Source organism: Panulirus ornatus, chromosome 19 (genome assembly GCF_036320965.1).
Source record: "Panulirus ornatus isolate Po-2019 chromosome 19, ASM3632096v1, whole genome shotgun sequence".
Lineage (NCBI taxonomy): Eukaryota > Metazoa > Arthropoda > Malacostraca > Decapoda > Palinuridae > Panulirus > Panulirus ornatus.
In genome coordinates this window covers 65,006,020-65,022,039 of record NC_092242.1, presented here as the reverse complement: position 1 = coordinate 65,022,039, position 16,020 = coordinate 65,006,020, and the positions used below count along the sequence as shown (strand labels likewise).

The window sequence follows — 16,020 nt, the reverse complement described above, 5'->3', positions numbered from 1 at the left end:
AATAGTGATCAGAGCGCGTAAATGAACGAAGGATTCGTGGCCTTTGTTTGAGAGCAGCTCTAAAAATATACCCGTTAAGCTTTCTCTATACGAGACAGTGATTGTTGTGGGTCCTGGTGTTGTCGGCAAGGTGTAATTACTTGTTTGCGCATATGGGGGAGGGAGGAGTTTTACCCCTCACAAAGCTTCATCAGTGTGTTCATCCTCCCATAACCGTACAGGTATTTATTAAACCGAGAGCAGATTGGACTTTTTTTTATTCTCGCTCCTCCTGGCCATTTGTCACGTATATTTGCTCTTGCGTCGCATCCTCTTTTGGGTAGTTGGCTGCGTTAAGTACAACTGCCAGGCAAGGCTTACAGATGGCGCTGACTGCCACAAATGCTTTGTCAAAAATACGGCGGACAAAGAATAACACATGACGAGTGAGCAGAGAAAGGCGGGACGTCTTTCTCACCTCGACCTACCCCGTTCTTCAACTTATGTGTGGTGTCCACATACACGATCTCAACCAAGTTTAATCAAGTTTAGAGCCCTTGGGCTATCTGGTTGAAAGGAGGCACGCCAGATCGCAAGCCCACGAATTAAAAAAAAGACAGTAAAGTGAAAAAAGATTTGGAAAGGCTAGGATAGTGCAGGCTATGGACTAGACTGCGGGTAGAGGGACTGGTGGACTGCCCAATATAAAGAACCAAATCATTCACTCCTGAGTCCATCAACAGATCACTTGAACAGCCCTCAAGTGAGCTGCCTGTAAGGCATGTTTGCTCATATTATAGCATGAGTTTAGTGCAATGGTTTAAGAGTAGTGTAAGACTGTTGAACATCGTTAAGGAATAATAGAACTTGGTGTAAACTGGGGACAGTGATAAGAATATACGGTTAAAGTTTTTAGCCCAGCGGAAATAGTAAAATGAAAAGATAAACTGGGTACTGGGTTAAGTAGGTATAGCAGTTGCAACCTTACTGTTTTGGGTCGTAATTATCTGTTAGTGAGGTTTTGGGTGTATCAGTGACAAAGCATGAAATGCTTTTATGATTAGAATGTGTTTCGTCATCGACGTTCACTGTTCCCAGTCAGAGTTCTTTGTTATTCAGCTTCATGATCATTGCAATACCAGTAAGAAGAGCATATAGTAACGTGTGGCACTTCACGCAGGCGATATCATGACTGTCTGGCCGGATTGTTTTACTGCACAGATCCTCATGGTGATGTGATAATGATCATGGACCACAGAGGCGACAATCCACGACTGTCAGTAGACGATGTTCTCGCTAATATATTGCTAGTTCTTGTGGTAAACGATAGGACTTAATCTTGCATATACTGTACGACGAAGTTGATTGAGAGCGGTATGGAGATTGCTAATTTCAGAGGAGGCCAATGCAGGGATGGCTTCAGTTCATGAATTTTCCTTTTATTCAAAGCTTCAGGAAGCCACTCAAAAAGTGGCAGATGTTGCCATCATTAAGTAGAATTTGGACAAGCCAAAATATATATTTTTATGGCGTCTGTGTTTTTGTATATTTCCGATCATTGCTTTTATATTTGTGGCATTTGTAGTTATATTGATCAGTGCATGTAAATACACACACACACACACACACACACACACACACAGAATTTGGTAGAATTTGGGAACTTATCGTGTTTCATTTTCCCCGTGGACTCATAGGAATATATATATATATATATATATATATATATATATATATATATATATATATATATATATATATATATATATATATATATAATTTTACAGACCTTTACATGAATTCTTATTTACTTTCCAGCCATCTCTCATCGCCAAGCTTACGACTGGTGTGTGTTGCTCTTCTACCACGCTACCTCCTCAGCTGAAATCCTCAGCTCCTACACTACACTCCAGAAACGTCAGTGCTACAACACCAACAGGCTAGCTACTACGTAATACATACAAACACAAGAATCGCAGACCCTAGAACATTACATCTTTGTCATTAACACCACCCTCTTGCACGACACCCATCCGTAAACACTTCCTTCTATACCAACCACCATACCACACCACAGGATAAACGGCTGCAGCAGAGAGCAATCGTGTTTCATGACGTGGAGTGGCGGGTGTGTGCTTGTTGCCGCACAAGAGGGAGGGTCAGCACGTTTAATTACCGAGGTTAGGTTGGTATTTTTCGTGTTTAATTTTAATTCTTATTTTATCGTTGAGCTAACATATGTGTGTGTGTGTGTTTTCGATAAAGGGTGCACATGGAAAGAACAAAGACTCAAGGTACAAAAATTTGTAATGCTAGTGTGTGTTGGGGATATTACGTGTCGCAAGAGCAAATGATCTCCCATCCTACCACTGTGTGGGTCCTGGATAGGTTTGGATGAATAGTACATCTTTTTTTTAAGGTTCTATCCTCCTACGTATTCCCTGCGTGTCGTAAAAGCAACTAAAGGGGGAGGGAGTAGGGGCTGGAAATCCTCACCTCTCTTTTTTAGTTTTCTCAAAGAAGGAACAGAGAAGGCGGGCAAGGAGGATATTCCCTCTGAGGATCAGTCCTTTGTCCTTAGCGCTACCTCACTAACTCGGGAAATGGTGAATGTCTGAAAAAAAATTATATATATATATATATATATATATATATATATATATATATATATATATATATATATATATATATATAATATGCGACGCGCAGGGAGTGCGTGGGAAGTATTCTTTCTTCCTTATCCCCAGGGATATATATATATATATATATATATATATATATATATATATATATATATATATATATATATATATATATATATATATATCCCTGGGGATAAGGAAGAAAGAATACTTCCCACGCACTCCCTGCGCGTCGCATATTATATATATATATATATATATATATATATATATATATATATATATATATATATATATATATATATATATAACGAGGTCTTCCTACAAGAGGTTACACCACATAGGAAAAGTCATCCTTAGCAAAACTATATTATTAGGAGTACAGTCTCAACATAGAACTTCTTGTTCCATGGGAATCTACTTTTCCGTGTCACTGCAAGTGGTGCAGCCTTGGGCTGGATAACATAAAGACTCTTTGAAAGAAATTGTCGTAGGTTGATTATAAGTAGATTGACATGTTCATATATATGACTGACCTGGTATAGACAGAAGTATATCTCAGTCAAAGCCATGACAGTTAAAAAGGTGAAGTGAATTCATTCCATCCACAACATTGTTACAAAATGTTCTCACCCACAGGGATGGTAAGGTGTAATCTGTGATGGGTGTGGCAAATGGCGGTGTGGGTGCCGGGGTAGCAGGGACACCCATCTCAAAACGGCAGATGCGGTTCATGGTGGCTGTGATTGCTGTGTTAGTGTTTGGGGCTGTGCTCACAGCCCTTAATGTCTACGAGCTCCACAGGCTAACCCGTGAACACTGGAACAAAGAACATTCCCATGGTAAGCATTAAAGAATAATAGGTACGGAACAGTAATGATGGTGGTGACCATACTAAATTTTTGGGATTATGAACAGTATTTTGATGTGTTTTATTTCCTTTCCAGGTGAGGCAGTTGCTGAGGCAAAAGGAGTGAGTCACTATGCACGTCCTGTGGCTTGGGTTCGTGGATCAGACAAGAGATCCAGTTACTTAATGCATGTCACCAATGTTTTCCACAGGCTTGGCTATGACCTGCAAGATGATGGGGATGACTGGGATGTTCTTTGGTCACATAACTATCCCTTTAGGGAACTCAAAAAGATGATGATGCAACTCAAGTCTCATCAAAGAGTCAACCACTTCCCTGGGTCAGGCTTCATTACCAATAAAGTAAATCTTGCAGTATCTGGATTGCCTTACATCCCAAAGGCTTTCAGGATGCCAGCAGAAAAGTCAGAGCTCTTAACCTTTGCCAAGCAGAACCCTACAGCAATGTTTGTGCAGAAGTCCAACAATCATCGAGGGATTAAGATTGAAAAGCTGGATGCCCTGGATTTGGGAGCTGAGGGGTCTTTTGTTCAGGAATTCATCCATAACCCACTTCTTATTGATGGCCATAAGTTTGACATTGGAGTCTACACTACTGTCACCTCCATACAGCCTCTCAGGGTTTACATCTATATGGGTGATGTACTCTTCAGGTAAGATGTCATTCACGGTAGTACAGTTTGTGATTTTAACAAATTGATGGGTATTTTATTTTAAGACTAATTTAGGAGAAAAAAAATAATTGTTTATAGATATGATGAATGAAAATTTCCGGTAAATGCTTATTCTGATGTGTGAAAACACTTTTCATGATGAATGCTTTTGTAAAAAGATAAAACATTTATCTCTGAAGCTGAAATTCAGTGCCTCATCTTACAGGTTTTGCCCAGAGAAGTACCATCCATTTGATCCTGAGGTCCGTGACAAGTATGTGGTTGGGGATGACTATCTGCCAACATGGAAAGTGCCTTCATTGAAACATTACTACAAGGATTTCGGCTTTAGTATGAAGGGGTCATTTGATGCATGGATGCGAGGTCAAAATAAGGTTAGTAGCAGCATAATTTTGTTTCCTTATTTAATGTTTGAAATCATGTGATATGTGGATGAGCTCAAAAAAGGTTGGTAGCAGTTAAGTTAGCATCATTTTTTAATATTTGAAATCGTATGTTCCTTCTCCAGCTCTTCTGTAGGGTTATTTATGATAAATCTCCTCCACGCATCACAGTTTCCATATTCCATATTCTAGGATTCCTTGCTAAACATATATTCCTCCCTGTATTCCTACACCTTACTCTCATCCTTCCTTTATTTGCTGCCAAAAAAAACTTAGTCATACTGTACATTCATTGATTTTTCATATCAACATAATATACTTTTCATGTCTTTTCTCACACTGGGTTGATAGACACAGTTTCACAGTACTAGTAAACATAATAAAAATGATGTATAGAATGAAAAAAATCTGATATAGCCATTCCCCTTTTTTAATCCACATTTATACTATGCAGATTAAACTCTGATACTGATACTGTATGATATTTACTTTATTAACATATGAAGTTACCATTTATGACTTTACCCAATGACTTCCCTTTCACTAATTAATTGGCTTTAAGATGTTCAGTGATGAGCTGACATTATTAAGATGGTCTTCAACATGATCCTTCCATATTTTGTTTGATTGCTACCCACTTTATTTTACTGTTACTGTATAGTGATCAGCCCTGTATCTCATATTCAGGCTTGATTTCTTTTGAGGTTTCATTTTATTTTTATATTGGCCAGATACTCATAATTTGAGCACCACATGATCTCTTTTCCTCATTTATGGCATGGTACCAAAGGTTTTCCAAGTTAGGATACGGTAGTAGTTTATGGATGTCTCAAGGAAAATTTATTCAGAAATTATTTCTTATTTAATGTCAGAATAAATATTTCCAGCATAGCTCTATATGGAAATAAAGAATAAATCTTTCTCATCAACTTTAAATCACAGCATTAAAACATCCTTTTTTTACTTATGACAGGTCACATGATTTTCTCTCCAGTATTATATTACTTTTATGTGCATCCTGAGTTGTTTAGCATGTGGAGAGTCTTCCCAGAGATTTTCTTGTAGACCATCACTGCACTATTAAACTTAACAGCATTGCTGAAATTGTTAGCTCAACAATTCTGCATGATGGTTTGTCCGTGAAATAAATAAAACAGTCACCTTTTGCTTCACTTGAAAATAAGAAAGATGATAAAAGTGAGATTTGCCATAGTAGATATTTTCAAAAGGGATAGTAGAAGTATGTAGGATGTAAATCATAAGAAATAGGAAAATACATGAATAAAGAGAAATTTAAAATAGCCTCTTTTCAAAATGACATGGAATTGATAAGCATAAGGTTGCAGTATTGTTACTGGACTCTGCCTGCTGAACATTACACCACGAGTGAAAAATCACTTTTGGCTAGACTGTATCTACATTTTCCTGTGAATGGAAGTAGCACAGCCTTGAACTGCAAGAGGCTTTAGGAGATCCTAGGTTCGCAAGGATTCTTTCATTGAAATTGGATGTGGAGCAATTATAGATAAAGAAATAAAACATAGAAGTGGCTTCAGGAAGAACAATTATTAGGAGAAAGAACATTCAATTCCATGTCAGATCTTGTATGGGTGAGAAAGACCAGCTGCTGTCATCATCATCTTGAAAGTATATAAAACTAGTCATTTTGCTGTCTTGAGAACCCCCAAATTTTCCAATATGTGTTGGTATAATGTACATTTCAATATAAGAATATTCACATAAGTTATAGTATGAAACATTTAGTGAAGCCTTTAATTCGGAGATAAGATTTTTGTATTCATAGGTTTTGTAATATTTTGAAAGAGAAATTGTTCATAATATTTTGATAACATTTAGTGTTTAGTTTGAAATAAAGCGCCAGTGTTATTTTGTGTTACTTTACTGATTACCAGATAACCTTGTCTAATGTGTATATTCTGCATAGGACCCAAATGTGGTTTGGGATGCAGTGCAGGACGCCATCCGTAATGTGTTTTATGGCAAAGAGACAGCTCTAGCGCAGGCCACTTCACATTACCCAAGCTCAGCCAACTTTTTTGAGATGATGCGATTTGATTTTGTAGTGGATGATCTGCTGAAAGTTCACTTAATGGAGGCTAACATGTCACCCAACCTGTCATCATCTCACTTTAAGGAAAATCGTTTGTTGTATGAGCAGGTAGTGTACAATCTTCTCTCCTTAGTGGGTGTGGGCCGTGTTATACATTCTAGCAGTCTTGCGTCACGTTCCACTGATGAAGATGAGATGCAGGCTGCCACCAAGGACTTAATGGTGTTTGCTGACCACTGTGTCACTAATTGCCAAGATGGTACTGGTGCTTGTAACAGAGTAGAGTGTCATCTATGCTTACCATGTCTGAAGAAAGATGAACTTGCTGATTTATCTCGCGCTTACCTAGAACATCAGCGACGAGGGGCTTGTCGTCGAATAGTGCCACAGCCCATCAACCCTGACCATGCACATGATGCAGCAAATATGAGTGGTCTAACTCCAGAAAACACCCTGATGACTGAATGGTTCCGGGGAAAGTGCCTTAGTGATAAAACATTTTGCTCATAGTCACAGTATCTTTTCCTTAGAATTGCAGTACAGTAGTTGCAACTGGAACAAGGACAAAACAGGCATATAGTTGATGCACTCGTGTGTGAAAGGTGATTTAATCATACCCTCTACCTGTGTTCATTATTGGAATGGTGACTTACTTCAAATGACAGTGAAGGATCACTGGTTTAATGTGAATTATATACTTTATTTATGTATTTCCCTCACTGGTTTAATGCTATTGATGTCATTTAATTTTTGATGAAGCTGAGTATCAACGATTTTTTCTGATTTGTTCATCTAAGAATGTAAATCTTTTAATCTGAAATTAGTGTTATTTTGTATTAATTTTATATTCTAACTGAAATACTCTTTTGTACAAGTTCAAAGGGAGATAAGTAGGTGAAATTATAGAATACAATATTTTTGGAGTATATCTGATTATGGTGCTGATGATTGATGACTGAATTTTATTTATTCCGAGTAACAGTGGAAACATTAAGAGTATGTACGAGGTCTTATGTTACTGTTTCTTGCAGGGATGCAGGTAGACTTAATTCACTGATTTGTGCAGTAATGATTACAAGGATATTTTCTTAAGGGAGGAACATTTATGTTATTTTTATTCTTACTGCTGAATATGATGATACTTTAATCTGTGACAGGTGAATCAGTTAATGGCTTCAGTCCAAGTCTCTTAGTATGTGATATGTTTTAGAAATAAGTTTCAAATGAACAAGTTTGATGACTGATAATAAAATTGGAGTCATCGGAATATATGATAAAAGGCAAACCATATCAGTATAAAGCAGAGTTTCTGTACTACATGTGATGTGAAAAAAAATTCGAGATTTATTGCTCATGTATATTATCAGTCAGGGCTTATAAGGATAAAAAAGTCTAATGCCATATATATGATGATCTGCACTCATTGTATGGTACTTTTCCTATTGAAAAATGATAATCCCATGCCTCTCGACTTGCAATTGTAGATTGAGCATAGATTAGTGATCTTCAAGAATATGTGAAGAATATATTTCTGTATGATGAAAGACCAAATATGCATGTTTAGGAATGGCATGAAAAAGTAATCTAAAGATACAGCTATTTTTATAAAAGCTTTGGTAATCAGTGTATGGAAGCAAGAGGGTGATGAAATTGGGAAGGTTAGGGTGTTTGGACTTGATGCTTTCTGAAACTGTGTTGCTTCCAGATGTGACTTATCAGACTATCCAAATCAGAATATCATAGGAAAAGTATTATTTCTTTGTGTTACATCGCCCATTTTTGCAACTCACACCTATGTTTTATGCTGTACAGTATACATGCATTCTACAGTCCTTAAATGTGTTCAATAATTGTTGTCCTACATTTTTATCTGCCCCTTGCTCTACCTTGCTTTGCAACATTACTTGTGTTCTGCAACTGTCATATTTGTTTTCCCACTTTTGATGGCTGGTCATGACTCTTACCATCTTGTTTTGTAAATCTTATTCACAGGTAGTGTAATTCACGTTTTCAGCATAATTATTGCTGTATTCTAGAGCTCCCACACTAAAGTTTTGCAGTCCTTTTTATTCAGCTCTCATGTGCATATTCTTCAGTTCTCTCACTCATGTCCTCATGTGCATTAGTTTTGAAAGTGCTCAACATATCCCCCAAACAGCATGTACCACTGAGAACTCGTCTCCCTTCATGACTGTCCTAGATAACAATTAACTGAATTGCAGATGTTGAAGGCAAACATATTCTATCTAAGTGTATCTCTGATGCCTGTACCCTCTGGGAACTCCCATCAAGGGTATTGCCATGGTAAAAGAGTCTTCACATATGGCAAACATATTAGCAATAGGAGTCATATATATGAGTTCATAATAAACTTGTATGTTAGTGTCACTAATGTTATAGTAAGAAAACCATTTTTAAGCTTCTTGATTAAGTTTTGCATTACATCGCTATGTATGGTGACATGAGGCTTTTATAGGAATTGTTTGAGGCAGGCTTTGTATTTAAAAAGTGCTGATGCGCTTGGGGAATATTGGCTTTATGCAGCCTTGTTTGACTGAGGGAAGTAAAATAGAAGATTAAGAAAATTAAAATAGTAACTGTATATTGCACAGTATTATTTCTTATAATATTGGTGAATATGTACTGAATTGAAGGAATTTAAATTATGACCACAATTCTCCTTAAATTTTGAAAAGATATTTTGATAATCTTTATATAGTGTTCAAGTTGATTTCATCAAATTTCTGGTTTCTCTCACTGGCATTATAGGAAATGAAGTGTTTTGTAATGTTTGCTTATTTGCTGAAGTAGTTTGGTATTGAAGTTTAGATTTGGGCTTTTTATTTGGCTTTGATATGTAATTGTTTAACAACGTTAGTGATCTAACTCAGGCAACTATTTGTCATTGTAAATAGTTTAGGATACAGCATCTTTACCACTCGGTTCCTTCTGTTCCTGCTTTTAGAAAGTGAAAATCCAAGGGAAAAGATTACCAGCCACCTGCCCCTTGTAGTTGCCTCACATGACATGCAGAACTATTGTTGTTTTTAACTGATGCCTTTCATTTTACATAATGTGATATTGTTTTACTTGTATTTTAAGGATTGTATTTATATGTTATTGTTACTGCAAGCAACAAATTTGTTTGCAAATGAATATATTTTTAATATTAAAGCTTAGCACAAAATATACAGCAGTAAATCATTACATGGTATGAAAGAAACTATGTTAATTTCTTTGCTAACCTTGTTGGTTGGTCTTTTGGTACTGGTTAAGATGGTTTTGAGTCAGTAGATTTTAAAGCTTCATAAATGACAAGTTCTGTAATATTTAATTACTGTATTGTGAATTTTTACTGTGATGTATGATGATGGCTGTAATTTGATGAGTAATTTGCTCAAAATTTGTGACATGTCAGCTCAAAATCACACAAAGCATAATTAAAGATTTGATTTCTAGATTTTTGGTACATATAGTAGTTTTTTTTTTTTTTCAAAGGGTCAAGATTTTCACATGTAAAAGAAACCTTGCATGTTAAGTACTTTGCTGATTTAGTTAAAATTGGTCCTTTCACAGTGGTTGTTAGTTTTGAATCAGTTGATGGATTCATTCCTCAACTTTACTTTTTATGATTCTTTAGTAAATTTGAAAGTTTCATAGCTAACAAGTTCTATAATATTTAATTAGAATACTCATGGATTGTGAATTTTTACTCTGTGATGTATGATGATGGGTGTTATTTAATGAGTAATTTGCACAAAATTTGTTACTCAGGTCAGTTCAAAATCACTTTTTATGTATAATTTGAATAAAACTTTTGTATCAAAATTTCACTTACCTTCATAACACCAGACATTCAGAGACAATATCATTACTGCAGAGGGTAAACTGAAAGTGTCCTAGTGAAGGTATTGGGATTGGTGTATTGCAAGACCAAAGAAGAGGTGGAAAGAGAAAAAAGGAGTATGCATGTTTGACAGAATAGAGAACTAGGAGGAACTTTCTGATTTTTTCATTTTGAAATGTAGTGGGAGCTTATTGGAGGTGCAGGTTTGAATGTACAGCCAGATTTTGTATTTGTCATTGGTGTGAACGATGATGTTAATTCTAACGCATCAAAATCCCTAGACGACCTAACACTTCTTTCCAGGGAGATTGCCTCACATCTGAAGCTGATATGGTGTAAGTATAAGGGATACAGGTCACCACAGACAACAGTACTTAGCTTTTCAGACTGAAACTCTGCTTGTCTCTGGGGCCAACTTGTAGATAACAGCTCATCATCGTCAGGCCATTGCCCACAAAGACTCGCAATAGGCCTGCTCATCATAGTGCAATCCTAAAATTGGAAGCTGAGCAAATAGTCAGTTGACTGAGGACATTGGTCATCAGCATGTATTCACAGAATGAACAACTTATGCAAATACAGTCAATTGACTGAGAGACATTGGTTATCAGCTTGTATTCACAGAATGAACAAGTTCATGCAGATACAGTCAGTTGACTGAGGGCATTGGTTATCTGCATGTATTTACAGAATGAACGAATTGATAGGTGATACCATGTACTTTTTTGTCAATCTGGTTCAACTACTTTTTGTTTAGGTGGTAGATCTACAAGAAGTGGGAACACAGCCTCAGGTTCCTGAGTTTTCAAGGAATCCACTGGTTAGGATCAAGCTTCAGACTCTCACAGAGATTAAATGGGTGTCTAAGAAAAAGAATATATGAAAAATTTTGTTCACTAAGGCCAAGAAATCCTAATCCTTCCACTGGGCATGCTTAGGTAACCGAGTTAGCCAAAATATTTTTCTTCTTAATTGTAATTGTGTATGTATGGGAATGTGCATATGTACCCATGAATATGAAGACTGTGCAAGGTAAAGATAGATTTAAGCATTTCTGGAGAAATTGAATGACTTCATAAATGGTTTTAAGGTGAGGATAGAGGTGGTTGAAATAGGTGATATGAATGTGATGAAATTTACCGAAGTGTAACCCAGCAAAACCAGATGAGTGTGCGTCCTGGTAATTCTTTTTATCCAACTGACAGTGTATTTTCCAAGCAGCAGATCTATTGCTGGTATATGGTAATTAATTGCCCTATCTTGCTTGCATTGCATGCCACACCCTTTCAGTTAGCATATATATATATATATATATATATATATATATATATATATATATATATATATATATACACACATATATATTATCCCAGGGGATAGAGGAGATAGAATACCTCTCATATACTAGCTGCGTGTCGTACAAGGCGACTGATAGGGGGGGGAGCGACGGGCTGGAAATCCTCTCCTCTCATCTTTAATTTTCCAAAAAGAACAGAGAAGGGACCAAGTGAGGATATTCCGTCTAAAGCTCAGTCCTCTGCTCCCAATGCTACCTCGCTAATGCGAGAAATGTTGAATATGTATGAATAGAAAAAAAAAAAAAAATATATATATATATATATATATATATATATATCGACCGAATTTATAATGTGGTATGTCTTTATTGGTTTTTCAATAACATTTCAAATGTCTTGTACGAGATTATAATTATCTCGTACTAGTAATAGTTTGACGGACAACAATCGCTTACATGTTAACGAGCCTAAATATATTTTTCTTTGAAATTATATCAAACTTAGAAATCTTAAGATATTGATTCATGTGCAACATTTAAAAGTTTACATATGGTACTATTAGTCTTGACTTATTTATGTGTTGTAGAGAACGAAATAGTAATTTAAAGTAGTCCCGTCGTCCGTGCTGTTGACAGTGTTGGCTTCGTTGCTTGAGGCTTGTCAAGGTAAGCGTTCAATATTTGTGGAAGTTATCTTTTTCTGTGATATTCCCATTTTCCATCCAAATGACATTGTCTAGATAAGTGGTAAAGGTGGTATAACGTCTTCTCACGAGTAAATAAGCTGATGTAAGTGTTGGCAATGTATATAATTCATGAAATACATATTGGGTGAATTACTGTGACATGTTGATTCGTGTTAACTTCAAATGAGACGTTAAGTGCTTCTTAAATAGGTCATATAAGTCTGGTGAACTTGGGAATTACTGTATTAAATGTGTAGTTTTGGGATAAACTGATATTTTATAGTGATGAAGAAGTAGATTGAATGTATACTTGCAGGTGTTATACTTTAAGAAGTGCGTCTTAGCTTTGGGCATGTCATCGAGTACACTTATGTCCTTAAAGTACTCGTATATTACGGTAAACCATCCGTATTTTCACGAAAAAATAGTCAAGGAATATTAAGTATTGAATTGCTGGTTGTTTGTATTAGCTCCACGTCTTATGCTTAGACGAAAATCTAAGAGAACTGCTGTGGGATTGACGAGATCATTGGAGGACTGTTAGAGACACAGTCGACTAATTTATGTTTATAGCTCTCCTGTATGTATTTTTATGAGTATGGGAAAAAAAAAAAAACTTCCAGTCGGCACTTGTATAAGTTTATCTTAAATTTTTTCTAATGGATTCTTTATTGGTAGTGTAATGAATGGATAGGGAAAAAGTCGAATTGAATATACTTTATTTTTGTCAAATGTGGTAACCAAACAATATGCACTTTTGATGTTTTAGAAGTGCATATGTGAAGTTCTCTGTATTATTATGTATTGTTTTAAAAAATGTACATTACTTCCCTTTTATCCACAATTTTTTCGTTTACTGTGGAAGGTAAGAAGCAAGTTAAAATGTCTAGAGAGATAAGAATTTATGGAATTTGTGCAAAACTCTTTTTGTCAGATTCAGAAGTTATGAGGCATGGCAGGATCTTCGTAAATAACAAAGAATAATTGGGATTTCTTCTAGGCAGCATGAAACCATTTGTTTAAGGTATCAGAAAATGCTGATGCAATTTTGATATTGGAGCACAAGTGCTCTTTTCACTTGGGTGAGGTAAGGATTGGTTTTGTAAGGTTAGGGTAAATAAACACAAACAGCACAGAACTTAAGCTAACAAAAAAAAAAGTATGCTTGTCAGAATTTTTGTTGTAGTGAAACAGATTCTTTCCAATTAATTTTGTCTGTATGAGTTAACAAAGTAAAGGCACACTTAAAGAATACTTTTAATGGAACATAAAACAAAATTGTTTCCAAATAGTGCATTGTGACTGTATATATATATATATATATATATATATATATATATAGATAGATAGATATATAGATATATATCAGTTATTTTGATACTATGTGAGCTGTTTCATAGAATTGACTTATAGTTACAAATCTGAACTTTTAGGAACAAGAAAAGCTAAGAGGAATGCAACTGAGTGACAATGAATGGCTGTGTAATAAAGGGAACCCCCATCGCTGTCGACTTCTGGAAACCTACAAAAGCACCACAGGTAAAGAAATAAGTCTGTTCGGGCAAAATGAGCCATTTAGCATGAAAATTAAGATTTTTTTTAAGATGGTAATTTAGATGTCTCAATTATACAATAACATATTGCCGAGACAGTGTGGGGTGCTTGTGTCTTCAATTTAATGAATATGGCTTAATATGGTAAAACTTTTGCAAGCTGAATTAATTTTGGGATGAAGCATTATATCACATTAAATGTGACTTACATCATCCGTACAACCCATTGCACTACAGTTACACATAGGCTAGTGTATGCCAGTAATGACACCCCAAGCACACACAATAGTGTATGCCAGTAATGACACCCCAAGCACACACACACCAAACCTGTACCAGTAATAGCATGCCCGAGAATGGGATGTCATTGACAAAAGTGTGCCAAGCTTGTCTTGGTGATTCTTTACACACAACACCTACTGAAAGACAACAAAGGACACGTGTTAGAGGAGCTTTTTTCCATATGGGTTGAGGTGACCAGCAGATGCCACAGGGTTTGGTTCTGGTACCATTACTCTTCTTGATCTATATTACTGACTACCCTGAAAGCATGGAATCCAACCTGAATATGTATGTTTGCAGGTGATGCAAAGTTCTTGTAACTATGGATGTAAAAAAAATACTCATAGTATAAAAGTGGTGGATGAATGGAACAAATTGACTGAGGATATGGTTAATGCAGACATCATACAAGAATACATGAATTTAAGTTGATTGATAGAAGAGAATGTTCAAGAGACAGGACCCCGTATGTGTAAAACTCCCTTCATGTATGGTAAAAATAGGTAATTACACACAGTAAAACTTATCACAGTTGCTTGGAATATCCCACGAGATTAGTCCTTTTTGTGAGGGTGGATCTAATTCCTATTAATGTGTAGCATTGCATTAGTATCCAAACTTTTAGTTTATATATATGTATAAAGGTATTACCAGACTGCCTGCTCAAGATTACACCACATGTGAAAAGTCACTTTTAGCAAGGCTGGATGGTGTATGGAGTACAGTTTTGTTTGAAAAAAAGGAGAAAAGAGAGCTCTATAGGCAGTACTTACAGGGAAGGACTGCGAGTGTTTGTAGTGTTGTAGAGGTGGATGATGTCGAAGAGCTTAGACAGGAGAGTGTGGCTCATATTTTGTCAGGTGAGTGTGATTTCTCATTAGTGTTTGTATATATATATATATATATATTTTTTTTTTTTTTTTTTTTTTTTTTTATACTTTGTCGCTGTCTCCCGCGTTTGCGAGGTAGCGCAAGGAAACAGACGAAAGAAATGGCCCAACCCCCCCCCCCATACACATGTACATACACACGTCCACACACGCAAATATACATACCTACACAGCTTTCCATGGTTTACCCCAGACGCTTCACATGCCTTGATTCAATCCACTGACAGCACGTCAAACCCTGTATACCACATCGCTCCAATTCACTCTATTCCTTGCCCTCCTTTCACCCTCCTGCATGTTCAGGCCCCGATCACACAAAATCTTTTTCACTCCATCTTTCCACCTCCAATTTGGTCTCCCTCTTCTCCTCGTTCCCTCCACCTCCGACACATATATCCTCTTGGTCAATCTTTCCTCACTCATTCTCTCCATGTGCCCAAACCATTTCAAAACACCCTCTTCTGCTCTCTCAACCACGCTCTTTTTATTTCCACACATCTCTCTTACCCTTACGTTACTTACTCGATCAAACCACCTCACACCACACATTGTCCTCAAACATCTCATTTCCAGCACATCCATCCTCCTGCACACAACTCTATCCATAGCCCACGCCTCGCAACCATACAACATTGTTGGAACCACTATTCCTTCAAACATACCCATTTTTGCTTTCCGAGATAATGTTCTCGACTTCCACACATTTTTCAAGGCTCCCAAAATTTTCGCCCCCTCCCCCACCCTATGATCCACTTCCGCTTCCATGGTTCCATCCGCTGACAGATCCACTCCCAGATATCTAAAACACTTCACTTCCTCCAGTTTTTCTCCATTCAAACTCACCT

The 16,020-nt window shown here is 36.5% G+C and overlaps 2 protein-coding genes across 12 annotated transcripts in view; both read left to right on the top strand.

Moving 5' to 3' along the window:
* The window catches only part of TTLL15 (tubulin tyrosine ligase-like 15), a 50,808-nt gene extending 40,360 nt beyond the window's left edge, over positions 1-10,448 (top strand). For 2 of the 9 annotated variants that reach the window (XM_071674184.1, XM_071674179.1), the window contains exons 2-6: positions 1,798-2,164; positions 3,261-3,463; positions 3,569-4,145; positions 4,372-4,540; positions 6,495-10,448. In XM_071674184.1, the coding sequence (XP_071530285.1) occupies positions 3,283-3,463; positions 3,569-4,145; positions 4,372-4,540; positions 6,495-7,130 (1,563 nt within the window). In that variant the 5' untranslated portion in view covers positions 1,798-2,164; positions 3,261-3,282 and the 3' untranslated portion in view covers positions 7,131-10,448. Of the gene's footprint in view, positions 1-402; positions 759-1,152; positions 1,256-1,797; positions 2,165-3,260; positions 3,464-3,568; positions 4,146-4,371; positions 4,541-6,494 lie in introns of those variants that run through there. The other 7 variants (XM_071674180.1, XM_071674186.1, XM_071674183.1 and 4 more) reach the window with 6 other exon arrangements.
* Positions 10,449-12,379: 1,931 nt separating this feature from the next.
* Positions 12,380-16,020, top strand: part of LOC139755617 (5' exonuclease Apollo-like) — a 15,025-nt gene continuing 11,384 nt past the window's right edge. The window contains exons 1-2 of one of the 3 annotated variants that reach the window (XM_071674175.1): positions 12,380-12,430; positions 13,884-13,989. In XM_071674175.1, the coding sequence (XP_071530276.1) occupies positions 13,921-13,989 (69 nt within the window). In that variant the 5' untranslated portion in view covers positions 12,380-12,430; positions 13,884-13,920. Of the gene's footprint in view, positions 12,554-13,883; positions 13,990-16,020 lie in introns of all 3 variants that reach the window. The other 2 variants (XM_071674177.1, XM_071674176.1) reach the window with 2 other exon arrangements.